At 53.7% G+C, this 13,818-nt stretch overlaps 4 protein-coding genes across 4 annotated transcripts; 3 read left to right on the plus strand and 1 right to left on the minus strand.

The window, feature by feature from the left end:
- Positions 1-729: 729 nt before the first annotated feature.
- HMPREF1541_03856 (uncharacterized protein) lies at positions 730-2,664 on the plus strand (the record flags this gene model as incomplete). Its single annotated transcript, XM_008718204.1, has 1 exon — positions 730-2,664. One exon carries the CDS (start codon positions 730-732, stop codon positions 2,662-2,664), a length of 1,935 nt encoding a protein of 644 aa, XP_008716426.1.
- Positions 2,665-3,163: 499 nt separating this feature from the next.
- HMPREF1541_03857 (uncharacterized protein) lies at positions 3,164-5,239 on the minus strand (the record flags this gene model as incomplete). The annotated part of the gene is made up of 1 exon (XM_008718205.1): positions 3,164-5,239. The coding sequence occupies one exon, from the start codon at positions 5,237-5,239 to the stop codon at positions 3,164-3,166; it is 2,076 nt and encodes a 691-aa protein (XP_008716427.1).
- A 417-nt stretch (positions 5,240-5,656) lies between these two features.
- HMPREF1541_03858 (uncharacterized protein) lies at positions 5,657-11,035 on the plus strand (the record flags this gene model as incomplete). Its single annotated transcript, XM_008718206.1, has 1 exon — positions 5,657-11,035. One exon carries the CDS (start codon positions 5,657-5,659, stop codon positions 11,033-11,035), a length of 5,379 nt encoding a protein of 1,792 aa, XP_008716428.1.
- Positions 11,036-12,173: 1,138 nt separating this feature from the next.
- HMPREF1541_03859 (uncharacterized protein) lies at positions 12,174-13,739 on the plus strand (the record flags this gene model as incomplete). The annotated part of the gene is made up of 1 exon (XM_008718207.1): positions 12,174-13,739. The coding sequence occupies one exon, from the start codon at positions 12,174-12,176 to the stop codon at positions 13,737-13,739; it is 1,566 nt and encodes a 521-aa protein (XP_008716429.1).
- Positions 13,740-13,818: the final 79 nt, after the last annotated feature.

Consider the following 13,818-nt stretch of genomic DNA (forward strand, 5'->3'; position numbering starts at 1 on the left):
TTAATGACGAATAACCCTTTTCGGGGACCTGTGTGGCTTATGGCGTCGAGATCCGTGAGATTCTTCCAAGTTTGTCATCCCTATACGCCGCGGAGCAAATTGAAGCCCTGCCCTGGACACCGGTGACTGGAGTTGGTAATTGAGAAGATTTCCGTTCCGTGCTGCGGGGCAGAGGGGGCCACCGCCTGCGTAGCGGTTGTTCGAGTTTCACGGCACTTGCCCCGGCTTCACGGCAAGAAGTGGAATAACGCGGGTTGTACAGAAGCCAAAGGAGTCCACGTCATGGGTACAAGCTCGACGGAGTAATAGCATAGGATGAGGGCAGATGAGTAGCAGAGCAGAATGAAGTGACAGCGACAGAGATTCATAGGGCTGGAACACGTGACCCCTCGCGCCTGCCTTTCCGCGCCCAAAGCCTCGAACCTTTTCTCCAAGTCCCGAAAGGGGAAGAGCAACAAACAGTCAACCGCTAATCTTGACAACCACTGGGTGCCTTCCACCACGGTGCATGCGCGCGCTCTTCGTTTGCGTTCAGTATCATTCTGCCTGCATTCTGTTGCATCTGTCTAGTGGTGCTGTATGTCTTCTCTCAAGAGGCTCCATTACACCGCCGGAGCGACAGCGAGATTCCTTGACCGCTAGCTGCCTGCACGACTCCTTCACCGATAGCGCCACATTCCTGGGGTTTTGCAACAGGACTGCCTTCCCAGCATAACTGTCGTTTCTAAAATGTCCAAGTCGGGGAATTTGGCGGCTCTCTCGTCGATCCTCGATGCTTCCACAGACCTCCCCACCGTCTACTACGCCGAAGACCCTCCCTATCTGCCCCGTATCCTCATCTTCTACTGGCCCGTGCAAGCGGTTGGATCGCTAGCCTCGACATCCCGAATCAGAACAACCATCCTTAGTGCTGCCGGGTTTAAAGCCTTTCCGGCCTTCTCTGTCGCACCCAGCAGCAGCTACTACTCTGCTGTTCACAAACTTCCCGCCGATCGACAGCGAGATGAAGTCTCTCGAGGTATTGCATTTGCGCTATGCAGATATTTCTCAGAAGTACCGGGTGACGTCAAGAATGCCATAATGGACGAGAACTTGAAGGAGGGGATAGGCTTGAAATGGGGTCAGACACATGCTGCCCAAGTCACCTGCACCATGACCAAGGTTCTCAATGTCGATGAAGTCCTTGATGCACTCAGACCCTTCTCCAAGGAGCGGCCCGCGAGTCCAGTCACTCCTGTCAGGCCTCTTGCGTCCATCAGGAAGACCCGGCCCTCTTTCCTGCCTGCAGAGGGTCCACAGAGAGGCCACGCTACTCCAGCACGGAGGACCCCGAGTTCACAAGCCCGGAGGACTCCCTCTACGTCAACCCCGACGACAAGAAAGAATGCACCAACCCCGGTGCATCAGACTGGACCCTCTGCTGAAAAGTTGGAGTCTCTGAGGTTCAAGATGTGCGAATTCGTCGACACCGAAGATCGCTACATTACGCGGCTCCAGGAGCTGATCGAATTGGTTACCAACCAAGGCCGCACGCCAAAGTCGCTGAGTTCCAAATTCTCGAGCTCTAGCAAGCAGAAGACCGTTAATGCTATGATTCAATTTCCGTCTCTGCTGGATAGTCTGAAAGACCTCAATCTAGCCTTCCTCGACGACATCGAAGGAGTTCTACAGAAGTCTGAGGATACTGCTATTGCATTTCTGGATCAAGCTGCACAGTCGGTTGAGCTACACCAACTAGCCAAGGATCCAATCGGTGTCTACGCATTCGCAAAAGTGTTACTGCAACACTTCCCAAAATTTCTTGTTCCTTATCGAGATTACTTGGACCTTCACTCCCTTGTCTCATCCAACCTCGATCACTATCTCAAGGAGGGCATAACGTCCATACAACAAGCCCCGTCTCTCCTCATGGAACCCGCTCAACGAATCTCTAGGTACGGTCTCTATATTGACACCATGCTACCACACGTACCTCCAACATCTACCATGGCAATCCGGACGCTGGAGAAAGCTCGCAAGATTATCGCCGAAATTTGCGAAATGGAACCCGCGGCATCCGCTATTCTTGACTCTGTACGTATCGAGCATGAAGCCAAGAGGCGGGCCTACTCGCCGACAAAACTCCTTTCGGGTCTAACCAGGACCTACGGTTCGGTCCGTGAGGCGCCTGCCCACGGCAGTACCAAGGAGCGTGGTGAAGCAGCTCCTCGGATTTTCCATAGCTTGGGGAGAAGTTTGAGCCGCAAGCACAAGAGCCGGCCTGGCTTACACGGCATTCTGACTGAACAAGAGACACATTCGAGGAACAATTCGCAGACCTCAACACGAGTGCCGACTTCCAATGACAGCAGGCCTGTCACCTCTAGCTCCGGCACATCGTTCGGATCGCTGAACAAGCGTCCTCCGACCGCCGGCTCCTCAAAGTCTGGCGCATCAGCTTCACGCTTGAATCTAGATTCTATCCCCTCACTACCACCTGCACCAGCAGATCCGGTAGAAGCGAAGGAAAACTCCGGCGCAGCTGCTGGTACGCTGGAGCACTACAAAGCAGCTCTCATGCGGGTCGAGGAGGAGAACTACAAGCTCCTGCAGGAGAATGCGGAGCTCAAGCGGCAGATTCGAGAGTGCTCGTGTGGCGGCGCGCTGCATGGTAGAGTGAGCTAGTGGCTTGAAAAGCTAGCCATCTGAAACGAATTACGTCCTGTTCCTGTCCGGTGTTTGGAAAAAGCGTGTATCACTAGCATCAGGTTTCGGCATTTTGCCTATTGGGTTTGCAGGGCTGACGCGCATGTCTTCTTCATGCCGACGGCCGATCGTGCTGGCAAAATTAAGGACAAGAATGAACGACCTTTCCAATTGAATGTGGATTTTCTTATTTGCAAGACGTTCGTCGAGACGATGCCGAATGGATTTTCCCGTTCGACTGTCTCTAGCTGTCCCATCTAGACGATCTCGCTGTGAACCCTGGGGTTGGCTCTGTCTAGTGCATTTCCCAACGCCTTATGCCTTCTCTCGCGCTGTAACAAAAGCTGCTTATCATGGAAAGCGGCCTTGTACACTTGCGCGGCGCGTGTGAGCTAGCCAAACCATGTCGTTCAGCCGATCGTCTTGACTCCGTTCGAGTAGTCCTTCCGTATCGTTGCTCACAGGATGGTCCGTACTCTCAGACCTCGTCATCCCAGTCCTCGTCGCGCAAGAAGGCCCACCCCGCACCTGCTCTGTCGGCCTCGCCCTCATACTCCGAGCGGTAATACCTCGCGCGCGCTTCGTCTTCTCTCCAGCACCGTGTCCGGTGGTCGTCGCTGATCGTGACCAGATTGCCTTCATTCGACCATGTCACGCCCGTGACCTCGCTGGTGTGACCCTTGGCGAGCGGCGAGCCGATGTAGTAGATGGGAATATCATCCTCTGATGCCCGTTTCTTGAGCGACAGAGTCGCTGACTGGTGGTCTGTGCGTGTGAGACGCAAGCGGCCCAACCGCTGGTTGGCGAGGTCAGCTGAGACAGTGGGAAGAGTGCGGGAGGCCTTGGTGTGGTAGCGAGAGTCGGTCGGATAGAGGACGGCGCATTCATCGCTGCTACCTACAGCGAGGAGCTCTGGCTGGGTCTCGGTGGCTTTTCGCACTGCGAGCTTACAGTAGAAAGTCGCGATGGCCATTGAAGGATCGCGGAAGCCGTAAAGAGGTCCAAGGCCGGATTTGGCGCCGAACTTCTCGCCCTTCCATTTGGTGGCCCCAGCTTGCATTTCAGACGCCGAGCCTAGGATGAGGTGTGATGTCGAGTAAGCGTAGACGGTGTGATCCCGGCAGAGTGTGTAGAGCTTGGACCCATCGCTGCTCAGAGCCATAGAAGTGGTACCGAAGCGGCGGTGGCTAATATGTGACGTGGGTTCTTCGGTTTGAGAGATAGGGACCGTGCTGTTATACCGCGTATGCTTCGAGCGGATGTCCCACAGCTTGACGATTGTATTGCTGTCAGAAGCTGTTGCGAAGAGATAGGGTCTGGTCTCGTCAAGGAAAGACATGGAAGTGATGCAGATGTCATTGCGGTCGGTGCTGAAACGAGTCTTCGCCTTGACTTTGCCAGGACGGTGTGCATCCCAGATTGTACGCACAGGGGCGCGAGCTGTTATGCCATCCGTGATCTGATTCCGAGCGACACGAGGGGGAAGTGCACAAGGATTCTCGCGAAGATCCCAGATGTTGATATCACCGTCTCGGGCGCAGGAGACGAGGAGATTAGGATTGCCAGGATGAAACTGGGCTTTCTTGACCGAGCAAGAGTGACCGCTCAGCGACACGATGGACTTCTGTCTCTGAACATCGGTAATCTGGCAGGTTTGATCTCCGGAAGCAGTGACCAGGTACTTGTCATCATAAGAAAATTCCATGTCCATGATCGCATTGTCGTGGGGCTTGATGGTCAGAAACGTCTTGTTGAATTTCTGTTGTTGGTCGTTGGCAGAATCTATGAAACGTACATAGCCATCTTCGTCGCCAACAACGATCAACGAGTTCGTGTTGCAACTGGTAGTGCAGAAAGGTATCGCAGGTATGGATCGAACGCGCGAGTAGGGCAGAGTCTCGCCTTTGTCGAGGTTGGAATCAGAGGGTGAGGTGTAGAAGTTCGCAGTTTCGTGCTGCCACAGATCATTGCCGACCACGGGAGATTGTCTATGCGGAAGGCCATCTATTCTCATGGACAGCAGCCTCGCGGAAAGACTCTTCTGTCTGTATGGTTTGCACCTGCCGTAAGGGGCTTGCTCCTCGATGTCCGATTCCGAACTCGAATCGTCGCTGTCGCTCATCGTAATGTCTTCGCCATCGTAGGCGCCGTCATCATCAGACATGTTGTCCTGGCTGCTCGAGAGAAAGCCAACTCGCTGGACTGGCGATGAAGGCAGCGAAGATGACAGCGGGGATGCAATGAATGATATGCGTCTTCTCTTGGCCGGACGTTCGTCGGGGTTGTTTCGTCGAGTATTCAGCTCAGACTCTCGTACTTCCTTGAGCGGCGGACGAGCATCAGCAGTGATATCTTGGGGAAATTTAACTCGGGGTGCGAAGAAACGCTTGAAGCGACGAGGGGTGACAGTTGGTGGCTTGCTAGATCGCTGGCTTCGTCTCGGACTAGGGCTAATTGCATCATCTCTAGCAATCGCGAATGGCAGTGCATCAGCGTCCACGTCTGCCCTAAGCATCGCCCGCTCGGGGGTTCTGGGAGTGTTTGGCCTAGCCATCGCTGCGAAACAGTTGCTTGAACGTCAATCCAGAACCAAGAGCTACCAAGACAACATAAAAAAGGTGCTGCCACTATATGTGGAAGGATGTCGTTTGTGGAACGTTGAGAGAAATCTGTGAGTATGGAAGAAGGCACAAAGTCTGACGTTGACTCTTCTACAAATCACCAGCCTTGCCCATTCACGCGAAACGCGCCTCCAGATTCACACGCGTTCTGGTAGAACCTCGGCTGATCTCGAGAGTTAAATGGCCTTTGTGCCCCACTCTAACTGCCCGTGTCTCCAAAAAATTTTGGGAACGGAATTTTGGTGGTTGCAGAACGAGTACTGGTCTCAAGCACTTCTCCTCCGATTCTTGCCCACCCCTGACAAACGAGGCACCTTGATCGACTATCGCTCAGTGGTTCAGCCTCCAGTATGGCACCCAGCAAACGAAAAGCTGACAACGTCGTGGAGACGGCGTCCAGCAAGCGTCCGAAGTCAGAGAAACCCACATCCGACAGGAAGACGCAAGCTTCAAACAAATCAGACGCAGAAAACGGTTCGAGCAAGAGGAGGGAAAAGGCCTCAGAAAAGCCTGAAAGTAAATCAATCTTGTCAAAAGAACTACCTGCCTTCCCTCGAGGCGGCGCCAGCCTCTTGACTCCGCTCGAGAAGAAACAGATCAACGCGAAAGCCTGGAGAGATGCACAAAGAGAAGATGGCGCGCCCGCTGCTGACTTCTTTGGCGCTGATGGCGCTGACAGTGCCGGATCCAACCTTTCGTCAGATGCCGAAGCCGACGTCAAGCCAAAACCTCGAGGCAAAGACCAAAAGGCCAAATCCTCTAAATCGAAAAATGGCATTGCGAAGATCCGAGACACAAAGATCGGTGGTTTGAACTATAAGCGCATAACGACCGGCTCTCTGGTCCTAGGCCAGATCATCTCCATCTCTGACCGGGACCTGACTGTCGCACTGCCGAACAACCTGGTCGGCTTTGTTCCGATCACAGCGATATCCGCTCAGCTTAGCGCCAAGATTCAGAGTCTGCTGGAGGACAGTAACAAGGACGATGAAAGCGAGGACGACGACGACATTGACCTGAACGGCTATTTCTCCGTTGGCCAGTATCTGCGAGTTGCTGTAATCTCAACAGGACAGGATGTTGGCCCGTCTGGGGCCCATTCGAGGAAGCGCATCGAGCTCTCGGTCGAGCCAAGCGCGGTCAATAATGGTCTATCGAAACTGGCCCTAGCCCAAGGCGTTACCGTCCAAGTATCGGTGCACAGTGTGGAAGATCATGGTCTTGTGGTCGACCTTGACCTTGAAGGATCAGAATCACGTGGATTCGTCCCCTCTAAGAACCTCCCGTCTGGCATCTCAATAGCCGGAGTCAAAGTTGGCGCCGTGATGCTGTGTCAAGTTGTTAAGGCCGATGCAAGTAACAAGGTCATCAGGCTCTCGGCGGACCTGTCCGACCAAAAAGCCTTGAAAAATGCTCCTAGTGTTGATGCTTATCTTCCCGGCACGGTTGCGGAAATACTTCTGACAGAAGTCCAAAGTACCGGCCTAGTCGGCAAGATCATGGGCATGCTCACAGCGACGGCGGATCTTGTCCAATCAGGTGCATATCTTGACAAGGATACCTTCGTGGACAAGTACCAAGTTGGTGCTAAAGTTAAAGGTCGCCTGATCTGTACATTTCCGCTATCTGACGACAACAGACTCGGCTTTAGTACCCTCGATCATGTTCTCAAGCTGCAGGACACTGCCCAGGCTGGCACACAAGCCATTGGAAGCATAGTACCATCGGCTACGGTGACTACTGTTGAAACCGGGCTCGGCATCTATCTGAGTCTGGGAAGAGACCGAAATGGTTTTGCGCACATTTCACGGCTGTCTGATAAGCGCGTTGAATCCATTGAAGCTACAATAGGTCCCTTCAAGGTAGGCTCGCAGCACAAAGCCCGCATCACCGACTACAACGCTGTCGATGCCGTGTACATCGTGTCACTACAGGAATCGGTCATCAACCGGGAGTTCCTTCGTCTAGAAGACGTTCCCGTTGGTCAGCGGGTGACGGCGGTCATCGAGAAAGTCCTTATTGGTCCGACTGGTATCAAGGGCGTAATTGCCAGGATTACAGAAAGCATCTCTGGATACATTCCGGAGCAGCACTTATCCGATGCAGTACTGTCGAATCCCGAAAAGAAATTCCGAGAAGGGGTCACAGTCAAAGCACGGATTCTCTCCACTGATCTCAATAAGCGTCAAATTCGACTGACTCTGAAAAAGTCGCTGGTCAACAGTGATGCGAAGATCTGGAAGCAGTACTCGGACATCACTGTTGGTGACTCTACTGTGGGCGCCTTGGTCAAAATTGACTCTAGCGGCGCTCTTGTGCAGTTTTTCGGAGCTGTTAAAGGTTTTCTACCTGTTGCTGAGATGAGCGAGGCGTACATCAAAGATGCTCGGGAGCACTTCCGCGTAGGTCAGGTAGTCACTGTCAACGCCATCAGTATCAATGCGGAAGACGGAAGGCTTACTGTCTCGTGTCGAGATTCCAACACCACAGACCAGTCTTCGGAGTCTGTTGTGGCGTCACTCAAGGCAGGGTCTCTGGTGACTGGCAACGTCTTCGAGAAGTCTGAGCACGACATTCTTCTCCGATTAGAAAACTCGTCTGCGATAGCTCGTCTAACCGTCGATCATATGTCTGACGGCTCACTGAAGAAACGTCAAGCTGCTTTGAGCAAGATCAGAGTTGGGCAGAGACTCGAGAATCTAATGATCCTAGATGTGCAGCCTAAGCGCCGTCTAGTCGTTCTTTGCAATCGTCCAAGCCTCATCAAGGCAGCGAACAACGGCAAGCTCCTGAGAAGTTTTGAGGAACTCGATGTCGGGAAAGCAGTAACAGGTGTTGTGTCCAACATCACCTCTGACGGAGTCTATGTCTCTTTTGCCTCCCGAATCAGTGGACTCATAACTCCCCGAAACGTTCCGGAAGGACAACAAGCATCACCAGATTTCGGAATGACCAAGTTGCAGCCAGTCACTGCAACAGTAGCTTCGGTGGACTACAAGGGTGCGACACCCAGATTCTGGCTGACTATGAATGAAGCAGCAGAGAAGGCAGAAGTCGCTATGCCAAATGCTGGCGTTAGCTTCAAACCAATCGCGGACCCCATCGATCCTGCCATCCAGTCTGAAGCCGACCTCACTGTCAACACTGTTACCAAGGCTCGCATCTTGTCTGTCAAAGACTCGCAGCTGAACGTGGAGCTTGCGAAGGACGTTCAGGGCCGTGTAGACGTGTCCGAGATCTTTGACACATGTGATGACATCAAGGATCGAAAGAAGCCCTTGGGAAAATATGTGGCGAAACAGACTATCGATGTCAAAGTCATTGGTGCACATGACACACGAAACCATCGCTTCTTACCTTTGAGCCATCGCAGAGGCAAAAATGTTGTCTACGAGCTCAGCGCGAAACCCAGTGCGCTAAGAGACAGCTCGGTAAAGCCGCTCGGCTATGAAGATCTCAAAGTCGGCGACAGCTATCTCGCTTTCGTGAACAATACAGGCACCGATTTTGTGTGGGCCAATATATCGCCAGCAATTCGTGGCCGCATCAAGATTGTGGATATTTCAGACGATCTATCTTTGGCAGCGGATTTGATGACCAACTTTCCTGTTGGCTCTGCTCTACGTGTCAGAGTCGTTTCCGTGGATGCTGAGAAAGGAAGACTAGACCTGTCCGGCAAGCTTGCAGCGAATTCGAAAGACGTCTCGATCAAAGACATCAGTGTTGGTCAGATTCTCCCCGGACGTGTGACTAAAATTACCGACCGAGCGGTCATTGTGTCTCTGAGCGACAGCGTAGTTGGGGCAATCGACCTTATTGATCTGTCGGACGACTACAGCGAATCCAACCTTGCAAAGTTTCGAAAGAATGAGATAATGCGTGTTTGCGTTGTGCAGGTTGACGAGGCCAACAAAAAAGTTTCGCTCTCCGTACGACCTTCCAGGATTCTAAGCTCTTCTTTACCCGTCGCCGACCCCGAGGTAACCAACGTCAACGATCTCGAGGTCAATGACATCTACCGTGGATTCATCAAACATGTTGACGACAAGGGCATTTTCGTAATGCTTGGTCATGGCATCACGGCATTTGTCCGCGTGACCCATTTGTCCGACTCCTATCTCAAGGAGTGGAAGGACAGCTTCCAGCGTGATCAGCTTGTGAAGGGCAAGATCATCTCGGTTGACAAAACCTCTGGTCACATTCAAATGAGTCTGAAAGAATCCATACTGACGTCTGATTACAGTCCTCCGCTCAAGTTCACGGACTTGGAGGTGGGCAGTATCGTGACAGGAAAGGTTGCCAAGGTCGAGGATTTCGGCGTCTTCATCGTTGTGGACAATTCGGAGAAGATCCGAGGTCTGTGCCATCGCAGCGAAATTGCTGAGAAGAGGATAGAGGACCCACGCAAGCTATTCAGTGAAGGCGATGCTGTGAAGGCGATGGTTGTGAAGGTCGAACTTAACAAGCGAAGAGTGAACTTTGGTCTTAAGGCCTCCTACTTTGACAACGAAAGCGAACCACTGTCTGATGATCAGAGCGATAGCGACCTTGAGATGCACGATGACGGCGATGATGAGTCCGTGGATGGTATGGACGTTGACGGCGTCAGTGACAGTGACGAGGACGCAGGGGCAGAGCTCGAAGACGCGTCTGCAGAGGACGATGACATTGATGAGGATGAGATGGCCAGCGGAAGCTCCGACGATTCTAGTGCCGATGAAGAGAAGAAGCCGCAAATCTCTTCCAGTTTGAAAGTTGGCGGCTTTGACTGGCACGGCATGTCATCACAAGCCGGCAATACGCGCAACCACCAGGAGTCTGATGCAGAGTCGGAAAAGACCACGGAGAAGCCAAAGAAGCGCAAAAAGCGAGCCGACATTCAAGTCGACCATACAGGTGAGCTCGATGCCAATGGGCCTCAATCCTCGGATGATTTCGAACGCCTCCTACTTGGCGAGCCGGACTCGTCATTGCTGTGGCTGCAATACATGGCTTTCTACATTAACCTTGGCGATGTCGATCAAGCACGACAGATTGGCGAGAGAGCACTCAAATCCATCGGACTTGGCCAAAGCGAAGAGAAGCAGAACATCTGGGTCGCGTTGCTTAACCTCGAGGTCACGTATGGCGACGATGAGACTCTCGATGCAACATTTAAGCGGGCTTGCGAGTACAATGACCCTCAGGAGATGCATTCGCGACTTGTCAGCATCCTCATTCATACTCAAAAGTACGACAAGGCGGATGAGATGTTCCAGACCATGCTCAAGAAGTATACACAGAGTCCGAAAATATGGACCAACTACGCGGCCTTCCTTTTCGACACCAAGGGCGATGCAGACAGAGCCAGAGAACTTCTCCCACGAGCTCTACAGACGTTGCCCAAGTTCACGCACCTGGACCTAACGTCCAAGTTTGCTCAACTCGAGTTCAAGTCGGAAGCGGGTGTCGCTGAGCGAGGGCGAACCATCTTTGAAGGTCTCATCAACTCGTTTCCAAAGCGAGTGGATCTCTACAACGTGTTGCTGGATCTTGAAACCAAAGTGGGCAACGAAGAACAGATCCGCGCCCTCTTCGAACGGCTCTTCACACGGAAGTTGAAGCCCAAGCAGGCCAAGTACTTTTTCAAGCGGTGGCTGACCTTTGAAGAGCAACAGGGGGACGAGCGGCGAGTTGAAGAGGTCAAAGCAAAGGCGGCCACGTGGGTTCGATCGGCTGGTCAGGGCTGAGGAACGTTGGCATCCTCTAACCTGCGAAAAATTTGTAGCTGGTAATCTGATAAGGACTGAGAATTATTTTCTCGCTCACCGAAAAGTAATCATACTATTCGGCCGACGCTTCGGTCCAGAGCCATCAAAAGTCGGCTCAGGCTGGAAAAGCCGGTCTGGCGACTCTTGGACGACAAAAACACGGGTACCTGCTTCTCGAACGGCGGTGACACAAGAGCGTAGTTTCTCTTGAGTAAAGCATGGAGCACATAACTGGAAGCGAGCGTGTAGGCCGGGACGGTGAACCCCGAACGGCCAGCGATTTGCCAGTGTGGATCGAACCAGGGCGAGCCAGGGTGGCTGGCGGGCGGGGCGTCGGGGGAAGAACCAATATACCGGAATTTGGTGCTCCATACCTAGGTGCTCTAGAGCAGTGTTCAAGACCCGAGAAACTCGTCCTTGAGAAAGCAGCCAGGCGGTAGGGATAGTCTTTACCTTGTTGTGCGTAAGGAAGTTGTCTACTCGGTAGATCATTCAACGGTGCGATCTGGGGTGGAGGGATAATTTTGGATATCCGAGATCGACTGTGTGTGCTGTGTCGACCTGGGTTCGTTCCTGGAGGCACTCGATGCCTATCGCTTCCGGCAAGCCGCTGCATAGGGGCACCGATCCGGGTTCCACCATCGTGTCATTGCTGCCTGAAGACAACGCCCACGCGAGCTGAGTGCTTCGAGAAGACCTGCCCCCCACGCTGCCCACAAGTCTCAGGGTCAGCACCTGCCCAATCATCAGCCCGGATAAGCGTCTTATCTGTCTCGGTCGGCCCTCTCCTGCTGCCCCTTGAGTTGTCGCCCGAACCATTACCAGCTGCTACGTATTATCGCTTGATGCGTGTTCACTCCTCAATCTCTCGGCCACTTTGTTCTGTCAGCATGCTTTCCTGTCATCTGCTACATCCTCAGCAAATATTTCTTCCAACCCTCCCTCCAAGGTATACCATTCTGACGACCGTAAACCGATCTCGCGTGACGCAATCCTTACGGAGCAACCCTACGCCTGACCTCCACCGACAGCGAACCACCCACACGATATCGGCTTTCGCTGCAGTCCCTGCTGCTTACATCTCTTTCTCACAATATTGTCATGTACTGCGTGAATCATGATGGTACCGCGAGCATTCGCAGCGACCTCGCCGCCCCGGCAGCACGCATTTCGCTCTTTTGATGAAAAAGACGACTTCTCTGTGCGCACAAAACAGATCCACAAATCCCGGTCGCCTTCACCTGCGCGAACATCCAGGCTATCACCTACGTCTCCCAGCTCGACCTCGACGGCCCTGAAGGTGCCAGTCAATACGAGGAGACCGCAGCTGAAATCGACAGAAGCTTCGGTCATTACCCCGCCACGTCCGCAACAGACTCCAATTCAAGCGCCTCCCAGGCGAGAGTCCGTCCAAGAGTTACTGCTCGCCACGGCCATACCGATCAAGCGAAAAGCAAAGAAGCGGCCGTCGCAGCGCCTCCCTGCCGGAGACCATGTGGCCAACTTCAGCTCCCTCCTGCAGGATGACCTCAAGACAACCGGCGCCGGTGTGTCCAGCAGTTATGGGGCCCAATTTGACGGTTTGTTCGGAAGCATCGACGAATTGGTGGATGGTCAGATGTTTGTTGGTAGCGAGGGCGTAGACTCATCCATTCTGAGGACCAGATCAGCGTCAACCGATTCTATGCCGTCCCTGGCGTCTCCGGATGACTTCAGCCTCGGTGGAAACAGCAGTGCGTCGCCATTCACGTCTCGATCGAGCTCCTACCGCAAGATCCGACATGTCGCCAGCTCCGAGGACTGTGCATTAGAGCATCCCCTTTTGGAGGTTGAAGATGACGACGGGGCGACCACTCCAGAACTCATGATGTCGCCAACTCCAAGGAAGAAGCAATCGAACGCTTCGCGCCGGCCGAGTGCCTTTAAGTCGACGTTGACGGCATCTCTTAAAGCCATCAAGACTGCTGCTCAATCAGTGTCCAACTATGCGACCCCATTCAACGAGGCCGACATGTTCAGTACCCCTTTCGACATTCACCCTTCAATCACCGACGACCGGCGACCACCACCATCGGCAGAACCCCCCTCACCCGCTCTCCGCCGTTACCTCAATCCCAACATCTCCTCACCACCAGACTCGCCTGCTCAGCTCCACTTCTGGACCGATCACCGCTCGACCAAGCCACTGCCAACCCCGCAGCCGAAACGCGAAAAGACACTCGCTTCATCGGAGGATGGCTTCCGCCCTCGTCCCAAAAAGAGGACCACCAAGGCTTCCCACGGCGCCGGCGACACCTCCAAGCTCCCCCCCATTGTTCCACTGGCGACCTTCATCCCACCCGCCGTCCGTACCGAGCATGCCTCTAGTCCACCCATTTGGCTCGGTCCCGACGGCAATCCCGTCAACAAGCAGACCGCCGACCCTTTACTCTACGAGCCCTTTGGTCCGCTCAAGCAGCGCGAACCGCGAGAGAACCGAGATTTCCTGCGCATCTTCGTTTGCGAGATGGAGATGAAGCGCGCGGGCAAGCTGAAACTGAGCGCCGAGGGTCACGCCAGGATGTGGCTGCCACCGGTGGATGAGGAGGGCCGGAAAAGGTCGCGAGAGGGACGGCAGCGCTGGTCGGTCTCGACTCCCGAGGAGGAGGACGTGTTGGACTCGACGGAGGACCGTGCTGTGTAATGTATTACTTGGACCATACTCCGTCAAAAATGCATCGGCGGCGCGGTGGGATATCACGAGACCAGACAAGAGAAGAGAA

This window comes from Cyphellophora europaea (assembly GCF_000365145.1).
Source record: "Cyphellophora europaea CBS 101466 unplaced genomic scaffold supercont1.3, whole genome shotgun sequence".
Lineage (NCBI taxonomy): Eukaryota > Fungi > Ascomycota > Eurotiomycetes > Chaetothyriales > Cyphellophoraceae > Cyphellophora > Cyphellophora europaea.